Source organism: Oncorhynchus masou, chromosome 13, assembly GCF_036934945.1.
Source record: "Oncorhynchus masou masou isolate Uvic2021 chromosome 13, UVic_Omas_1.1, whole genome shotgun sequence".
Taxonomy (NCBI): Eukaryota; Metazoa; Chordata; class Actinopteri; order Salmoniformes; family Salmonidae; genus Oncorhynchus; species Oncorhynchus masou.
In genome coordinates, this window is record NC_088224.1 from 43,968,138 (window position 1) to 43,988,973 (window position 20,836).

At 43.3% G+C, this 20,836-nt stretch overlaps 1 protein-coding gene across 1 annotated transcript in view; it reads left to right on the forward strand.

The window, feature by feature from the left end:
• LOC135552398 (oxysterol-binding protein-related protein 10-like) overlaps positions 1-20,836 on the forward strand; it is a 146,418-nt gene that overhangs the window by 100,801 nt on the left and 24,781 nt on the right. The window contains exons 6-7 of the mRNA XM_064983982.1: positions 3,267-3,492; positions 12,671-12,798. Coding sequence (XP_064840054.1) covers positions 3,267-3,492; positions 12,671-12,798 — 354 coding nt within the window. The remainder of the gene's footprint in view (positions 1-3,266; positions 3,493-12,670; positions 12,799-20,836) is intronic.

Here is a 20,836-nt window from a genome sequence, read left to right on the forward strand (position 1 = left end):
AATGATGAATCTATGACGCATGGAGAAAATCATAGTACCTTTTTGAGTTCTTCAGTAATTAGTCAAAACACATTTATTTTATTCAATTCATAAGGAATGATTCATATTAAAGGAATAGTTATTCAAATATGAATTTAACACATTTTCGACTTACCGAGGCGGTTGTCGCTTCATTCACACAGAATGTCCATTAGCTAGTTATTTAACAACATCCAGCATATTCTGGCACGTTTTTTTTTCCAAGCATGTAGCAATGCTAATAGAAATACACTAGGCTGATTTGTAGCCTCCTTTTTTTGAGTGAGAGATTTCCCAAGGTAAAGTTTGTTGTCTGCTGCCTTGGCATTCTCAGGGTCACAGTGAGGTCAGTGCATCTGTTTCTCAGGGACTTTGAACAGCTGCAGCCGTTCCCACAGAAACTGAAATGTAACATGGGGAGAGAAGTAGATGCAGAACATGTATTCCTCAATTCCACATAATCATCTATTCATATCTGTCAAATATAACCCCTTCAACTTTTAGCTGCCAACTGTATCGACAACTAAGGTTGAAGAGTGGTAGCAGTATTAGTCAGTATTATAGTCAGTATTAGTAGTCAGTATTATATCTAAATGTGAAAGTTACTCTGAAAAAGTGGGTTTATGAGTTCATGATAATAGGTCACTATTGGTGTCAATGAGTATGCTGTTGAATTCAAACACATGATTTCACTATATACAGTTGAAGTTGGAAATGTACATACACTCAGGTTGGAGTTATTAAAAGTTGTTTTTCAATCCCTCCACAAATTTCTTGTTAACAAACTATAGTTTTGGCAAGTCGGTTAGGACGTCTACTCAGTAATTTTTCCAACAATTGTTTACAGACAGATTATTTCACTTATAATTCACTGTATCACAATTCCAGTGGATCAGAAGTTTACATGCACTAAGTTGACTGTGCCTTTAAACAACTTGGAAAATTCCACAAAATTATGTCATAGCTTTAGAAGCTTCTTTAGAAGCTTGAGAAGCTAATTGGCATAATTTGAGTCAGTTGGAGGTGTACCTGTGGATGTATTTCAAGGCCTACCTTCAACTCATTGCCTCTTTGCTTAACATCATGGGAAAATCAAAATAAATCAGCCAAGACCTCAGAAAAATTGTAGACCTCCACAAGTCTGGTTCATCCAGCAATTTCCAAATGCCTGAAAGAACCACGTTCATCTGTACAAACAATAGTACGCAAGTATAAACACCATGGGACTGCGCAGCCATCATACCTCTCAGGAAGGAGACTTGTTCTGTCTCCTAGAGATGAATGTACTTTGGTGCGAAAAGTGAATCAATCCCAGAACAACAGCAAAGGACCTTGTGAAGATGCTGGAGGAAACGGGTACAAAAGTATCCATATCCACAGCAAAACGAGTCCTATACCGACATAACCAGCAAGGAAGAAGCCACTGTTCCAAAACCACCATAAAAAAGCTAGACTACGGTTTGCAACTGCACATGGGGACAAAGATCGTACTTTTTGGAGAAATGTCCTCTCGTCTGATGAAACAAAAATAGAACTGTTTGGCCATAATGACCATCATTTTGCTTGGAGGAAAAAGGGGGAGGCTTGCAAGCTGAAGAACACCATCCCAACTGTGAAGCACGGGGGTGGTAGCATCATGTTGTCGGGATGCTTTGCTGCAAGAGGGACTGGTGCACTTCACAAAATAGATGGCATCATGCGGGAGGAAATGTATGTGGATATACTGAAGCAACATCTCAAGACATCAGTCAGGAAGTTAAAGCTTGGTCTCAAATGGGTCTTCCAAATGGACAATGACCCCAAGCATACTTCCAAAGTTGTGGCAAAATGGCTTAAGGACAACAAAGTCAAGGTATTGGAGTGGCCATCACAAAGCCCTGACCTCAATCACATTTGTGGGCAGAACTGAAAAAGCGTGTGCGAGCAGGGAGGCCTACAAACCTGACTCAGTTACACCAGCTCTGTTAGGAGGAATGGGCCAAAATTCCAACCAACTTATTTTGGGAATCTTCTGGAAGGCTACCCAAAACGTTTTACTCAGCATTGCCTTTAAATAGATTAAAACTATCAAAATTCTAGTTGAGTAAACCTCTGACCCACTAGGAATTTGATGAAAGAAATAAAAACTGAAATAAATCATTATCTCTACTATTATTTTGACATTTCACATTCTTAAAATGAAGTGGTGATCCTAACTGTCCTTAGACAGGGAAATGTTACTGGGATTAAATGTCCGGAATTGTGAAAAATGTTTAAATGTATTTGGCTAAGGTGTATGTAAACTTCCGACTTCAACTGTACATCTAAAAACTCAAGCAAAACACCTACAAACTGTCTGGGGTACTAACAAATGGCCAGGCAAGTGTTAAGACGGGCCCAGGAGTGTTTTGGGGTGAACTTCCCCTTTAAACAAAGTAAACATCACTAAAATATTGTATTCTGAATACTCTGTGATCCTTTGTTTTGATTACAAAGCCCTGTCCAGGTCATTTGGGACAGCAAATACATGTTGTTCAGTCATTATCCAAGTTTCAAAGTTACAGAAGGTACAGATCCATTTCCTTGCCTCTCTGGTATGAGGAATTTAATGAAATAGCTGTCATTATTCCTCTACTAGCAATCTACTCTGCATACAGAATAGTGATGCTGGGACTATTGTATTATACCTGCCAAAATATTGCATGGGGTATTGGAAATGCTTTTTTCCTCGGCACACTCTTACCCCCTGCCAGATGATGAAGTGCTTTCTCCTGATGTTAAACGCCATTTTAAACATCATGTTTTTACTGCTTCTGTTCTTCCTGAATCAGAAGAACAAGTCTAATGACTGATGCTGCTTTAAACTGAGAATAAGCATAGAGTCAAGAGTGTATGAAACTCCAAGAGCTACACACTTCCCCTTGGCTCGTGTATGGTGTTAAAGGCAATGTCACAGACGAGTCGAGGTGTGAAATAAATAAAAGCGGAAATAAATAATTCTCTCTACTATTATTCTGACATTTCACATTCTTAAAATAAAGTGGTGTTCCTAACTGACTTAAGACAGGGATTTTTTACTCAGATTAAATGTCAGGAATTGTGAAAAACTGAGTTTAAATGTATTTGGCTAAGGTGTATGTAAACTTCTGACTTCAACTGTGTGTGTGTGTGTGTGTGTGTGTGTGTGTGTTTACTTCTATTTTCTCCAACACCCTCACTCAGATTTGAAATTGACCCACACCCTCTAACTTTGTCCTGTCCTCCCTCAGGTGATGAGCCAAGCAGAGTGTCAACAGAAGAACCTGGTCCAGTCCATCGAGTCCCTCCCCACGCGAGGACCCCTTTCCTGCCTGGACCAGGACCTCCTGCTCCTCAAAGCCACGTCAGCTGCCACCATGAGCTGCCTGGGAGAATGCCTGAACATCCTGCAACAGACCCAGACCCACAGCCAGCCCCAGGCCTCCCAGCCCAACCACACCTGCGGTCCCTCCTCTGGTGAGTCCGCCACAGGCATCCCCCACCCAGTCTCCCCTTAGACCCCGACAGCAGCTGCAAGGGCCTTAAAGGAGAACATGGTTCTGAGAGAAGCCTTACTTGGCATACAAACTAGATTCATGAGAGAGAATCTGGTACTTACAGGTATCCAAGAGAAAGAAGGAGAAGTTCCTGAATCTGTAGTTAGAGTTCCTCCTTACAGCGCTTCAGATTCTATCAGATTGCGATCGACAAAATCCAACTCGAACGTGTACACTGCTTCGGACAGAGAGGGCAGAGGTATGAACGCCCAATCGTTGCCAAATGTGCTTTCTTTAAAGATAAAGTCATGGTTAAAAGTCTCTGGGTAAAATACTTGCTGGCACGAAAATAGGCATGAATGACCAGTTCCCGAAGGAAATTGCAGAACGGCGCAAAGTTCTGTATCCAATTTTCAAGGAAAATAGATAGAAAAGGGAAACGAGTGGCTCTCGTCATCGCTAAACTGTATATTGACAACCAGTCGTTCAGAGACACAAAAAGACCACGCGATTATAAAAATCACAAAGATCTCATAGAGGAGACAAATAATGAAACACAATTCTAGCCTTGTTACGGGATTGAATAATACAAAAAAAAATACAAAAAAAGTGTGTGTGTGTATGTATGTATATATCTCTATATCTTCAAATATAACTAATTGGAACACAAAAGCACATTCAACATGGCAGAGATAAAAACACAGCAGATAGAAGGCACGGTATGTGTGGATGTATTGAGATGGATGGTGTGGTGTGTGCTTTTTGGTATTTGGGGGAAGTGAATGAGAAAGGAAATGGTTGCATATCCCAGAACCAATGTCTGTCTGTGAGCAGGGGTTGTGAGAGAGCTTTCAATTTTGTGCAGATGAGGGATATAAACTCTGCAAAAAAAGCAACGTCCTCTCATTGTCAACTGCGTTTATTTTCAGCAAACTTAACACGTGTAAATATTTGTATGAACATAACAAGATTTAACAACTGAGACAAATTGAACAAGTTCCACAGACATGTGACTAACATAAATTGAATAATGTGTCCCTGAACAAAGGGGGGAGAGGGGGGGGGGGGGGGGGGGTCAAAATTAATATTAACAGTCAGCTGCATTAAGTACTGCAGTGCATCTCCTTTGCATGGACTGCACCAGATTTGCCAGTTCTTGCTGTGAGATGTTACCCCACTCTTCCACTAAGGCAATTCCCGGACATTTCTGGGGGGAACGGCCCTCGCCCTCTGATCCAACAGGTCCCAGACATGCTCAATGGGATTGCGATCCGGGCTCTTCGCTGGCCATGGCAGAACACTGACATTCCTGTCTTGCAGGAAATCACGCACAGAACGAGCAGTATGGCTGGTGGCATTGTCATGTCAGGATGAGCCTGCAGTAAGGCTACCACATGAGGTAGGAGGATGTCTTCCCTGTAACGCACAGCGTTGAGATTGCCTGCAATGACAACACGCTCAGTCCAATGATGTTGTGACACACCGCTCCAGACCATGACGGACCCTCCACCTCCAAATCGATCCCACTCCAGAGTACAGGCCTTGGTGTAACCCTCATTCCTTCGACGATAAACGCGAATCCAACCATCACTTCCCCCTGGTGAGACAAAACCGCGACTCTTCAGTGAAGAGCACTTTTTGCTAGTCCTGTCTGGTCCAGCGACGGTGGGTTTTTGCCCATAGGCGACGTTGTTGCCGGTGATGTCTGGTGAGGACCTGCCTTACAACAGGCCTACAAGCCCTCAGTCCAGCCTCTCTCAGGCTATTGCTGACAGTCTGAGCACTGATGAAGGGATTGTACGTTCTTGGTGAAACTCGGCAGTTGTTGTTGCCATCCTGTACCTGTCCCACAGGAGTGATGTTCGGATGTACCGATCCTGTGCAGGTGTTGTTACACGTGGTCTGCCACTGCGGGGACGATCAGCTGTCAGTCCTGTCTCCCTGTAGCACTGTCTTAGGCATCTCACAGTACGGACATTTCAATTTCTTGCCCTAGCCACATCTGCAGTCCTCATGCCTCCTTGCAGCATGCCTAACCCACGCTCACGCAGATGAGCAGGGACCCTGGGCATCTTTCTTTTGGTGTTTTTCACCAAAAGAAATATGAAAGGCCTCTTTAGTGTCCTAAGGTTTCATAACTGTGACCTTAATTGCCTACCGTCTGTAAGCTGTTGGTGTATTAACGACCGTTCCACAGGTGCATGTTCATTAATTGTTTATGGTTTATTGAACAAGCATGGGAAACAGTGTTTAAACCCTTTACAATGAAGATCTGTGAAGTTATTTGGATTTTACATTTTAGTTTACTTTTTATAATGAATTATACATCTTATTTATTTATTGCCCTATCATGGAGGAACAGCATTTTCTTAAATAAATTATACATCTCATTTATTTATTGTCCCATCATGGGGAACTACATTTTTAAAATAAAGTATACATCGAATTTATTTATTTATTTATTTATTTATGATCCTATATTGATGGAACGGTCCACAACCCTATACCCTAGACACCCACCTGAATGACCCAGATACTAAGGAGAAGTACCTAGCTGTTTTATGAGCCTGCTGTAAGTGGTCTGTATGCAGCCGAAATGTGGTCAGAGACCTAGAGCAGCACTGCCCCCTCAAGATCCTGAGCCTGCTTGGCAGGGTTGATAATGCAAAGCCAAAGCCCCCTAAAGGGAGAGCATACTACACAAGGAAATTCTCAAAGCTGCTAATGAGAACCTTGACGACCTTGTACCTAGCCGGTGGGGATTCCTGTGGGGTGCCCCCACCCAGGCAGCGGCAGTGCTGGCAACACTAGCTGCAGTAACCCATGGGGGGGGGGTCACACTTGGACATTCAGAGAGGGGGTATATTATTGTGGCCCTGGTGGCACAAAAACAAAGGTCTGACTGCACTGAGATGCTTGGGAATATGATCAATACGGGGGACTGTGTTGTGGGTGTTTCAGGGGAAGGGGGTTTATCTCCATCATCTAGGACGTGGCAATGGTTAATCAAATATCCCCACTTCTGCCCATTTTTTGCTCAGTCTTGCAGGCCTACTTTTACAGCTGCAACTGTATATGCATTCATAAATCAAGACCTTTCTTCAGTTGGGCTCTGGGATGGTGCAACTGTTAAGTCTATGGTTGTTGTGGGGGAAAGGGTGTGGTGTGTGTGTGTGTGTGTGTGTGTGTACAGTGGGGCTAAACAGTATTGAGTCAGCCACCATTTGTGCAAGTTAAAAATATGAGAGAGGCCTGTAATTTATCATAGGTGCACTACAACTATGACAGACAAAATGAGAGAGAAAAATCCAGAAAATCACATTGTAGGATTTTTTATGAATTTATTTGCAAATTATGGTGGAAAATAAGTATTTGGTCACCTACAAACAAGCAAGATTTCTTGCTCTCACAGACCTGTAACTTCTTCTTTAAGAGGCTCCTCTGTCCTCCACTCGTTACCTGTATTAATGGCACCTGTTTGAACTTGTTATCAGTATAAAAGACACCTGTCCACAACCTCAAACAATCACAGAGCTGTCAAAGGACACCAGAAACAAAATTATAGACCTGCACCAGGCTGGGAAAACTGCATCTGCAATAGCTAAGCAGCTTGGTTTGAAGAAATCAACTGTGGGAGCAATTATTAGGAAATGGAAGACATACAAGACCACTGATAATCTCCCTCGATCTGGGGCTCCAGGCAAGATCACACCCCATGGGGTCCAAATTATCACAAGAACGGTGAGCAAAAATTCCAGAACCACACAGGGGGACCTATTGAATGACCTGCAGAGAGCTGGGACCAAAGTAACAAAGCCTACCATCAGTAACACACTACGCCGCCAGGGACTCGAATCCTGCAGTGCCAGACCTGTCCCCTTGCTTAAGCCAGTACATGTCCAAGCTCGTCTGAAGTTTGCTAGAGAGCATTTGGATGATCCAGAAGAAGATTGGGAGAATGGTCAGATGAAACCAAAATATAACTTTTTGGTAAAAACTCAAATCGTTGTGTTTGGAGGACAAAGAATGCTGAGTTGCATCCAAAGAACACCATACCTACTGTGAAGCATGGGGGTGGAAACATCATGCTTTGGGCTGTTTTTCTGCAAAGGGACCAGGACGACTGATCCAGTTAAAGGAAAGAATGAATGGGGCCATGTATCGGGAGATTTTGAGTGAAAACCTCCCATCAGCAAGGGCATTGAAGATGGCTGGGCTGGGTCTTTCAGCATGACAATGATCCCGAACACACCACCCGGACAACGGAGTGGCTTCGTAAGAAGCATTTCAAGGTCCTGGAGTGGCCTACCCAGTCTCCAGATCTCAACCCCATAGAACATCTTTTGGAGGGAGTTGAAAGTCCGTGTTGCCCAGCAACAGCCCCAAAACATCACTGCTCTAGAGGAGATCTGCATGGAGGAATGGGCCAAAATACCAGCAACAGTGTGTGAAAACCTTGTGAAGACTTACAGAAAACGTTTGACCTCTGTCATTGCCAACAAAGGGTATATAACAAAGTATTGAGAAACTTTTGTTATTGACCAAATACTTATTTTCCACCATAATTTGCAAATAAATTCATAAAAAAATCCTGCAATGTGATTTTCTGGATTTTTGTTCTAATTTTGTCTGTCATAGTTGAAGTGTACCTATGATGAAAATTACAGGCCTCTATCATATTTTTAAGTGGGAGAACTTGCACAATTGGTGGCTGCCTAAATACATTTTTAGCCCACTGTGTGTGTGTGTGTGTGTGTGTGTGTGGCTGTGTATCCCACAACTGTTGCGAGGGAGTAAAAGATGTTATGAACAATATAGGATGAGTCACAATAATTGTTTGATATAATAATAATTGTTTGCCATAATGTTAATTTAATGTTGTAAATGACTATTGTAGCTGGAACCGAAGATTTAAAAAAAAAAAATGGAATTTCTACATAGGGGTACAGAGGCCCATTATCAGCAACCATCACTCCTGTGTTCCAATGGCACATTGTGTTAGCTAATCCAAGTTTATCATTTTAAAAGGCTAATTAATTATTAGAAAACCCTTTTGCAATTATGTTAGAAGAGCTGAAAACTGCTGTCCTGATTTAAAGAAGCAATAAAACTGGCCTTCCACTTAAGCCAAATTTTGCTTTGACGTCAATGGAAGACGAACCGAACATTTGGAAGTTAGGATTTGCCCATTCAAGAAAACCTTCCACCTTTTCACATTTTACTCCTAGTTCAGGATCAGTTTCAGGTTTTAAATACATGGTTATATTTGACATAAGGTTGGGGTTGAGCTGACCCTAGAGCAGTACTTATGAACAACCAACCTCTGTCTGGTGCAAGTAGATGTAATGGTTTGGCTGGGAATGAGGATGAGGATGATGGTTGGGATGGGGGTTGTTTCTCTCAGTCTCCTTATGTCTTCTCTTCTGGTGTTCTTATTTATGTCCTAACAGTCACCCTGCCCCATACGTCAGACAGGGGGTGGTGTGGAGTGGGACCGCCAGGCCGCAAGTACAAACCAGCTTCTTTCCACTGCCTTGCTCACGACACGTTGTCTTGTGGGGGACCTGCTGTGCCCCGGTGCCACTGGCATGGATGTATTCCAGATTAGGACTGTGGCACATTGGCATTGGAGTGTTGGGGGGGGGGCGCAACATCCATTCCACACTGTCCTGAGCCAACCCTTGCAACAGCCACTGCATGGGCAGGGTCACATTGTCGCATGGCGCCCGACAAGCACCAAGCACGAGGTCGGACCGCAAATTGGCTGACTGGCACAGTCCCTGCGGGTCACCCCCTTAGAAATCTCTCTGGCGCTGTGAGTACTGTATGCCTGGAGCTTTATAAAGGTCTTTGTGAAACTTCCAGAAACCCTGTACGTTCTATTGGGTGGCCTACTGAGTGATGTCATGGAGGAACTGGCTGCTCGTTGCTTTCTTGGTTTTTGTGCTCCCACTACTACACAGCTTGCTGACGGCCCATTTCAAATGCTTAACATGGAGCGTTTCCTTTTTGCAGATCAAAATCCATGAAGGAATGAATTGCCTCACCAAGAGTTTTATTTTATCCCCATCGTGAAATAACTAGCAAATGTGCCATGTCTCCAAATGGTACTAGGGGCAAATCAAGTGGCATTTCACACAAATGAATGAGAGGGCTGAGTGTGTTTGACTTCTTTCTTGTATGGGAGGTGGGAGAATGTGTCAGTTACTTGAACTCTGTGAAGCGTTCAATCTGAGGTGCATTTCATGAACTTATCCTCTGCAGCAGAGGTAACTCTGGGTCTTCTTTTCCTGTGGCGGTCCTCATTAGAGCCAGTAAAGCAGCACAAATGAGGCGCATTGAGGTCCCAGCCCTGAAATGGAAGACAAAGCCATTTTGAAAAGCATACTGTAGTGCATGAATTTTTCTGTACAACACTCCTGGCCTGCAGCGTAACCCTGTTCACACCCATGTCTGTTTTCATTGACACACTCTCTCTTTTAGGTGCTTCTTCTGCTTTTGGTGGTGCATCATCTTCATTGTGTGACCATCACTAAACTCACAGCTGTTCAGTGACAGCCACTGGATATCATCCAGATTTGAATAGGGAGGACACAATGAGTCATTCCTGGCATGAGAAAATATATTTTCTCTCCCCAAAAGAATGGACAACTGCAGTGATAACCCCCCCCCCCCCTACAATCTCTCTCTCACTCTCATGATCTACCTGAACAACATTTGAATAACTGTTCATAGAATAACAGCCCGAATTGCATCACATATAACAAACGTTTTATGCTCTAACAAAGGATATTTAATTAGTTCCTTCACGTCTTTGTTCCTTGAACACATGTACATTTATTTTAACTACAGACTAAATAGGTAGAGAAAATGCAACAAAAGCAGGGACCTCAGCAATGCAAAATATGCTGGTCCTCCGCAGTGCTGCCACTTGTTATACTGTACTCTCTTATGTGCATGCATTTTTAAATGGAGGATACCATTTGCTACAGTAGGGGTTTGCTGCCCAGAGTACCGAGGGCTCTGCCTGCCAGATCAACAGAAGCCTGCATGGAGGGCAGTGTCAAAGCATTCTGACACCCTGGGCACCTCGCCAGTCGACTCGGCTCAACTGGACCATCAATAATGGACACCAGAGAGTAGAGAGACGAAGGTGCATTAGAGTTAACCCAATCTCAACTGGGGGAGGAATGGAATTTGGAAACGGTCCTCAGCAGCGCTCTACTTACAGGGTCTTGATTGCGTGGACTTGCATTAGGTAGGCCGCAGCCTGCGTTTCAGCTCATCCTACGAGACAAGTAGCTGAACTTGCGTGGGTGTACACTAATTATAGACCGGAGTCATGTGACTTGACCAATCACGTGTCAAGGCGGGCAGAGCTTAGCATCTCAACAGACACTATTTGTATGGTCTTTCATTTGGTCGGGTTATTTGTGCTCATCAAAATGGTTAAACAACTGAAACGGTCCCATGCCGCTGGTAGATCATGTTAGATTTGGCCATACACATACAGGTGGGCACTGAATGACATGCAGGGGGAAGGGGAACAAATTAAATACACAGGTTACAATTACCTCCCTCTCCATTTCTAGTCCTTGATATCTGGGAAGTCGTGACTTGTATTTTAACAAGCAAGAAAAATAAATCACCTCATCATAGGCACAAACACAACACAAAAACATCTTGCTCACAGTTGACAGTTTCCATAACTTGTACATATCCTAAATGTATTCACACAGTATGTAGGTCTAGTTCTTATCAAACACACTTACAAATGACCAGTCATTTTCTGACCAATGTCTGTCAGAATGCATTGTTCCATTTTGATTCTTCCTATCATTTTGGAAACGGCTCACTCTCGTCCCCCGAGTGGAAGAATGTGATTGTTCTATTCTCGCATTCCTTCCCATATTCTATTACATCAATTGCAGCAGTCCTGTAAATTGTCTGTTAGATTTCAACTAGACTGGTTATGGAAATGCACAGAACACCTTGTCAAAGGAAAGTCATGGCCTTCAGTTTAATAGTGTTACAAAAGAACACGTTCTCACAGAATAGTAGCAACAAAAGAACTCGACTGGTGACCCTCAGGACAATGATTCCTCACCAGTCCTGCAATCTCTTTCAGAACATTTTGTTTCTCATTTCGAGCTCCGAACACAGACCCCTTTTTGACTCATAGATTCTGCAAGTCCACCGTCCGTATACTCACTCACACAAACACTCAGATTACATTTCCTGTTGTCTTGTCTTTGAGTGGCAGATAGGTTCAGCTAGATCACCCTCATATACCTATTCCATATCTATCTCTGTTGTTTTTTGGTTTCAAAATGTAATAAAAAGCTTATCTGATGTCCAAAGAAAATAGAGAATGATGAGGATAGTTCACTGCTATATACACCTTTTCTATTCATATACTGTCTATACACAGCATTATATACTGTATAAGTAAATCAATATACACAGAGTGTACAACACATTAGGAACACCTTCTTAATATTGAGTTGTAACCCCTTTTGCCCTTAGAACAGCCTCAATTCGTCAGGGCATGGACCCTACAAGGTGTTGAAAGTGTTCCACAGGGATGCTGGCCCATGTAGACTCCAATGCTTCCCACAGTTGTGTCAAGTTGGCTGTATGTCCTTTTGGGTGGTGGACCATTCTTGATACACACGGTAAACTGTTGAGTGTGAAACCCAGCAGCATTGATAGTTCTTGACACACTCAAACCGGTGCGCCTGGCACCTCCTACCATACCCTGTTCAAAGGCACTTAATCATGTTGTCTTGCCCATTCACCCTCTGAATGGCACATATACACAATCCAGGTCTTAACTGCCTCAATGCTTAAAAATCCTTCTTTAAGCTGTCTCCTCCCCTTCATCTACACTGACTGAAGTGGATTTAACAAGTGACATCACTTGGCATCACTAAGGGATCATAGACTGACCAGGTAAATCCTAATGTTTTGTACACTAAGTGTAAGTCAGTCAATACCAGGTGTCCTTAATGTTTTTTACACTCGGTGTAAGTCAATCAATACGGATCAATGAAGCTTGAGATCTGGTCAAAGGCTCATAGATCCCAGCTGTCAGTGTTCCCCCCTGAACGTGGTCTGAAATGAGTTGGTACTGACCCTCTCTAATGCTCCCTTTGCAGATGGTGTTCCTGTGTGGACTGTACCAAATTCGCCCTCGGGGGAGCAACTGAAGAACGGTGGCCCGACCGTTCTACGCTCTGCAGAGCCCTCCCCAGCCCTCAGGAAAAGAAGCCCCCATGGTGCTGAGGTAAGGGGAGATTTTTACACACACACACACACACACCTCTTACCTTAATTACTCACCATATGCAGTATACTCTCACACATTGAGCCTCTGGGGTGTCTGTACGCGCGTGTGTTTCATCCCCGGTTAAAGGTGCCAGGTTCTTTAGAAGCATCTCGAAAGTGGTGGTTTATTGTAACTTGACGGAAGAGATGACATGATTGCTTCCAAAGATCTCTCCACCTGCGCCCGCTCTAAGGGTAGCAGAGGTATTACCCAGGCCATCAACTGATAAGGGCCTATCAATTAAGACATTTTGAACCAATCATAAACATGCATACCTTGATCATGCACAGAACAAGTGCATGCACAGTTTAACGAATGCACTGTGAGCATAACACTTGCTGTATATTGTCATACACGACATTTGTTTTTCATGTGGTGCTTTCACGCTTGTGAGCGAAATTCCGCGTATCTAAGTCATGTCCTGTGTCAGAGCAAGGAGAGGAAATACGGTCTAATAAGATACAATTCTATTCATCACATGCGCCGAATACAACCGTGAAATGCTTACTTTACCAAAGCCCCTAATTAACCGACAATGCAGTTTTAAGAAAATAAGAGTTAAAGAAATATTGATGAAATAAACTAAAGTGAAACAATTAAAGCGTAACAAGGAAGTAACAGTAATGAGGCTGTGCACAGGGGGTAAAAGTTAGTGGAGGTAATATATATATATACAGTACCAGTCAGTGTTTCTATACACCTACTCATTCCAGGATAGGAGTGAAGACTATTGAAGTGTTATATTTTATATTTGAGATTCTTCAAAGTAGCCACCCTTTGCCTTGATGACAGCTTTGCACACTCTTGTGTGTCATTAGTTTAAGCAGACTGTGTTTGTCTATTGTTGTGACTCGTGATGATGTGATTGCGTTTTTCCTCTGTTGTGAAATTCCATTGGAGTGACTGTGTTGCTCAGAGGGGCGTAGGAACTCAATGCACTTCTAAAATGTTAATAGTGATGCTCGTGCCGGTTAGTGTGTGTGTGGGGGGGGGGCTTCCCATGAATATCTAAAAGAACAGGGGAGTTACAATCTCACAGAAATCGCTCTGTCATTTGAATCACATTGAACTTTGATTCTGACATTATTATTATTCCATCATCCAAGTTGAACGATATTTTACATTCCGAATGAGACCAAGATTAATGAGGAGATTGTCCCCTCTAACACATCGGCTGTCATGCTAAGGCATAATAACCCTGTCGAATGTTACAATTAGAACATGACTTTGTCATAAATGCTTGTCATTACAGATTAATTCTAGCCTCGTAATTACCAGACTGATTATCCCTGCGCTATTATATCCGTGCAGCGTTTTCATGTCAACTCACGGGATCTGGCGGCTCACGAGGATAGATTAATTCAACACCCATGTCAGTACACGAATCTCAATCAGAATACACAATGAGGTTGAACGGAGGGGGGGGGGGGGGGGTGTTTAAGTGGCTTTTTGATCTTGATGCGTGCTGAGAATAACTGCAATCCAGGCAAATACCATCATGAGGTATACAACAGGTATTATAAACCCAACTTGTAATTTCGAAGGATTGAAACGTAATGTAACAGGCTTTGTAATTAGTAATAGACCGAGGACTGTAATCGCTTAATGTGTCTCTGTGGTGACATTTACTACTCTATGGATTCCCTGTACATTTTCATCGTAATAGGTCAAACATTGATAATAAGACTAAGTCCAGTGATCCATGCTTAAGGCAGTTATATTGTTAAAAAAAATGATATATACTAGGCCTACAATTGAACTACGTCGATCATTTCCACACAGTCTCATTTTGCAGAGGGTGTTAGATAAATCAATGTGGAAGTTTGATATGGTCAGGTGACTTGGTGTGTCGACAGGATAAATCAATGGCGACGTGTGCTGGTGCCAGCCTCATCTGGCCTCTCTCCCATTTGGCCAGGGGGCTTCCCTATGATCAAATCCCCCATGACTGTGATGTATAGAGGATTTCCAGTGAGTGCTTGGAATTGGTGTTTGTTCAATGGCAGTTACTCAATACAAGTGTTTTTTGGTGGGGGGGGGGGTCGTCATCTTCAAATTTTTCTGTGGACTATTGCAAAAAATGACAAAGTCGTCACAGAACTTTGTTTATGTGGCAGAGTTCGAGAGTCTGGTTAGAGGGGTTTCTATTACATTCTGAAAAGTTATTTTGGAACTCTGCTTTGTTGAGTGCCATATACAGTAAATATTTCATGTGATTTCATTGGTCAAGATTTTCTGTGCTGTGTATCTGGACGAGGTTGCATCTCCGGTCTGTCTATAGGTCACAGCAATAGAGTCCACCAAAAACAATCACAACTTGAAACTTTCTGATAGTTCACCCAGACTGTGTGTCGAGACTAGTGGCTAGCTACTTCTCCAACCCCCCCTTTGTTCTGATGTGTGAAACCAACATTTCATAACTGTGCGAGAAATGGAGGGGCCTGTCGAGGAAGAGGGCAAAGAGGAGATGGAGCTAATTGCCAAGGCTCATTAGTCCAGCTTGACACATAGAAGATAAAACTAATGATAGCCGACACCCTCATATATTCTCGATTCATTATTCTCACTCCAATCAGGGAAGACAGAGCGTCTGCCATCTTCTGCTTCTGCCTTAGTAAGGAGAGAAGTCAAGAAGGAGTTAGAGATATGAGGAAAGGATTCATCTCAAGTGGATGGTTTTTTAAAAACTATTTTGGGGCCATTGAACTATAGTGATTTTCAGGAGTTGAGATGATAGAGGTGGTGGTTAGAGTGATTGACAGGGGGTACATGTGCTCGTCAGAACTGCAGGGATGAACTTGGTAGAGTTTAGAGGAGCTGGTGTCAAGCCTGCCCCCTGGTGGCTTTGAAATACACTGCTCAAAAAAATAAAGGGAACACTAAAATAACACATCCTAGATCTGAATGAATGAAATATTCTTATGAAATACTTTTTTCTTTACATAGTTGAATGTGCTGACAATAAAATCACACAACAAATATCAATGGAAATCAAATTTATCAACCCATGGAGGTCTGGATTTGGAGTCACACTCAAAATTAAAGTGGAAAACCACACTACAGGCTGATCCAACTTTGAAGTAATGTCATTAAAACAAGTCAAAATGAGGCTCAATAGTGTGTGTGTGTGTGGCCTCCACGTAACTGTATGACCTCCCTACAATGCCTGGGCATGCTCCTGATGAGGTGGCGGATGGTCTCCTGAGGGATCTCCTCCCAGACCTGGACTAAAGCATCCGCCAACTCCTGGACAGTCTGTGGTGCAACGTGGCGTTGGTGGATGGAGCGAGACATGATGTCCCAGATGTGCTCAATTGGATTCAGGTCTGGGGAACGGGCGGGCCAGTCCATAGCATCAATGCCTTCCTTTTGCAGGAACTGCTGACACACTCCAGCCACATGAGGTCAAGCATTGGCTTGCATTAGGAGGAACCCCGGGCCAACCGCACCAGCATATGGTCTCACAAGGGGTCTGAGGATCTCATCTCGGTATCTAATCTCATCTCGGTACCAGACACATGCACATTTGTGGCCTGCTGGAGGTCATTTTGCAGGGCTCTGGCAGTGCTCCTCCTGCTCCTCCTTGCATAAAGGCGGAGGTAGCGGTCCTGCTGCTGGGTTTTTGCCCTCCTACGGCCTTCTCCACGTCTCCTGATGTACTGGTTTGTCTCCTGGTAGCGCCCCCATGCTCTGGACACTACGCTGACAGACACAGCAAACCTTCTTGCCACATCTCGCGTTGATGTGCCATCCTGGATGAGCTGCACTACCTGTGTGGGTTGTAGACTCCATCTCATGCTACCACTAGAGTGAAAGCACCGCCAGCATTCAAAAGTGACCAAAACATCAGCCAGGAAGTATAGGAACTGAGAAGTGGTCTGTGGTCCCCACCTGCAGAACCACTCCTTTATTGGGGGTGTCTTGCTAATTGCCTATAATTTCCACCTGTTGTCTATTCCATTTGCACAACAGCATGTGAAATGTATTGTCAATCAGTGTTGCTTCCTAAGTGGACAGTTTGATTTCACAGAAGTGTGATTGACTTGGAGTTACATTGTGTTGTTTAAGTGTTCCCTTTATTTTTTTCAGCAGTGTATATTATAGCCACAGCATCATAGTTCTTTGCTGAGGTTCTTTTTACTCTTTGGCAGCCATTCTCATTATGGGCTATAGGCTATACTATGGCCTACTGTAGGACATATAAGTGTCTGTGTCACAGAATATGTGGTTTGATGGCTCTTAAATGCAAGGAGATTCATGCAGTATTACTATATAGTCCGTTCACACCTCGACTCGTCTGTGACATTGCCTTTAACACCATACACGAGCCAAGGGGAAGTGTGTAGCTCTTGGAGTTTCCATACACTCTTGACTCTATGCTTATTCTCTGTTTTTTAAAGCAGCATCAGTCATTAGACTTGTTCTTCTGATTCAGGAAGAACAGAAGCAGTAAAAACATGTTTAAAATGGCGTTTAACATCAGGAGAAAGCACTTCATCATCTGGCAGGGGGTAAGAGTGTGCCGAGGAAAAATGTGATTTAAAGTGCTTGTGTCAGCAGAAATCAGGTAGTTTTATGCATTTCCAATACCCCATGCAATATTTTGGCAGGTATAATACAATAATCCCAGCATCACTATTCTGTATGCAGAGTAGATTGCTAGTAGAGGAATAATGACAGCTATTTCATTCAATTCCTCATACCAGAGAGGCAAGGAAATGGATCTGTACTTTCTGTAACTTTGAAACTTGGATAATGGCTGAACAACACATGTATTTGCTGTAACTTTGTAACTTGGATAATGACTGAACAACATGTATTTGCTGTAACTTTGAAACTTGGATAATGGCTGAACAACACATGTATTTGCTGTAACTTTGAAACTTGGATAATGGCTGAACAACATGTATTTGCGGTAACTTTGAAACTTGGATAATGACTGAACAACACATGTATTTGCTGTCCCAAATGACCTGGACAGGGCTTTGTAATCAAAACAAAGGATCACAGAGTATTCAGAATTTCAATATTTTAGTGATGTTTACTTTGTTTAAAGGGGAAGTTCACCCCAAAACACTCCTGGGCCCGTCTTAACGCTTGTCTGGCCATTTGTTAGTACCCCAGACAGTTTGTAGGTGTTTTGCTTGAGTTTTTAGATGTACAGTTGAAGTCGGAAGTTTACATACAACGTAGCCAAATACATTTAAACTCAGTTTTTCACAATTCCGGACATTTAATCCCAGTAACAATTCCCTGTCTTAGGTCAGTTAGGATCACCACTTCATTTTAAGAATGTGAAATGTCAGAATAATAGTAGAGATAATGATTTATTTCAGTTTTTATTTCTTATATCAAATTCCCAGTGGATCAGAAGTTTACTCAACTAGAATTTTGATAGCATTGCCTTTAAATTGTTTAACTGGGTAAAACATTTGGGTAGCCTTCCACAAGATTCCCACAATAGGTTGGGTGAATTTTGGCCCATTCCTCCTGACTGAGCTGGTGTAACTGAGTCAGGTTTGTAGGCCTCCTTGCTTGCGCAGACTTTTTCAGTTCTGCCCACACATTTTCTACAGGATTGAGGTCAGGGCTTTGTGATGGCCACTCCAGTACCTTGACTTTGTTGTCCTTAAGCCATTTTGCCACAGCTTTGGAAGTGTGCTTGGGGTCATTGTCCATTTGGAAGACCCATTTGCGACCAAGCTTTAACTTCCTGACTGATGTCTAGCATTGACAGTCCAATTCACCAACCCACATTTCCTTCACACATTGCACTTGGACCTATACTCTCCACTCTTTCAATACATTCAGTGGTCATTCCTCTCTCCAGTAGAGGGTAGCAGAAGATAGTGATGTAAATGAATGGATACTGCCATGTGTGATGTCAGACACTACATGACCAATAGTATGTGGACACCTGCTTGTCGAACATCTCATTCCAAACTCATCGGTATTATTATGGAGTTGATCCCCCCCTTTGCTGCTATAACAGCTTCCACTCTTCTGGGAAGGCTTTTCACTAGATGTTGGAACATTGCTGTGGGAACTTGCTTCCATTCAGCCAGGAGCATTACTGAGGTCAGGCACTGATGTTGGGCGTTTAGGCTTGGCTCTAAGTCGGCATTCCAATTCTTCCCAAAGGTGTTTGATAGGGTTGAGTTCCGGGATCTGTGCAGACCAGTCAAGTTCTTCCACGCCAATCTCGACAAACCATATCTGTATGAACCTCGCTTTGTGAAAAACACCCCCGGACTATGCATTCGGGCAGGTAGCGTTCTCCTGGCATCCGCCAAACCCAGAATCGTCCGTCGGACTGCCAGATGGTGAAGAGTGATTCTTCACTCCAGACATCGCATACCACTGCTCCAGAGTCCAATGGCGGCGCGCTTTACGCCACTCCAGCCGAAACTTGGCATTGCGTATGATGAGCTTAGGCTTAGTGCGTAGCTGCTCGGTCATGGAAACCCATTTCGTGAAGCTCCCGACGAACAGTTCTTGTGCCGACGTTGCTTCCAGAGGCAGTTTGGAACTCGGTAGTGAGTGTGGCAACCGAGGACAGATGCTACGCGCTTCAGCTCTCGGCGGTCCCATTCTGTGAGCTTGTGTGGCCTACCACTTCGCGGCTGAGTCGTTGTTGCTCCTAGACATTTCCACTTCACCATAATAACACTTACAGTTGACTGGGGCAGCTCTAGCAGGGCAGAAATTTGACGAACTGACTTGTTGGAAAGGTGGCATCCTATGACGGTGCCACGTTGAAAGTCACTTTTGTATATGTAGTGTATCTTAAATAACATTCACTGTGTAGTTGTTGTGGTCATATACACAGAGGGTACAAAACATTAGGCACAACCTACCTAATATTGAATTGCACCCCTTTTTGCCCTCAGAGTATGGACTTTACAAGGTGTCGAAAGCGAATTCACTTAGTCAGTCTGTCATGGAAAGAGCAGGTGTTCCTAATGTTTTGTGTACACAGTAAATACCATCATTAAGGGAGTGAAAAAAAAGTCAGTTTTCATTTCTGAGAGAAATCAAACGAAAGTATCATCCCTGTAAGTAAGATCCCTGTCAGAAAACAACAGCACTTCACAGGCTCTTCACCAGCCTCTTCCCTCAAACGTCATTCAGACAGGTTGGCGGGTAGAGGGAGCCACCTGTGACTTAGCCTGAGTAATTTATCTACACTCCTTACTAAACTCTCTCGATGCTTCGTGTCACTGAGACCTAATATAATATTATACTGAACAAAACTATAAACGCAAGATGCCGCAATTTCAAAGATTTTACCGAGTTCCGGTTCATAGAAGGAAATCAGATCCTAATCTATGGATTCCACATGACTGGGCAGGGGCGCAGCCATGGGTGGGCCCTCGTCACCCACTGGGGAGCCAGGCCCAGCCAATCAGAGTGAGTTTTTCCCCACAAAAGGGCTTTATTACAGATCAAAATAATCCTCAGCCCCCCGTCACAAGGTGCATGGTCCCTTTCCACCTCCTCAGAGCAGGTGAAGAAGCCGGATGTGGAGGGGCTGGCGAGATTGTGAGGCCATATGGATGTAATGCCAAATTCTATAAAAACGGCAGAGGCAGCTTATGGTCGAGAAATGAACATTCAATTTTCTGGTAACAGCACCGTTGGACATTCCTGCAGTCATCATGCCCATTGCACGCTCCCTCAAAACTTTAGACTTCTGTGGCATTGTGTGACAAAACTGCACATTTTTGTGGCCTTTTATTGTCCCCAGAACAAGGTGCTCCTGTGTAATGATCATGCTGCTTAATCAGCTTCTTGATATGCCACACCTGTTAGGTGGTTGGATTAACTTGGCAAAGGAGAAATGATCGTCATAACAGGGATGTAAACAAATTTGTGTGTATGGAACATTTCTGGGATCTTTTTTTTTTCAGCTCATGAAAATGGGACCAAAACTTTACATGTTTCATAAAAAATATTTCATATTTTTGTTCAGCATATAAACACTTCCTCAAAGTCG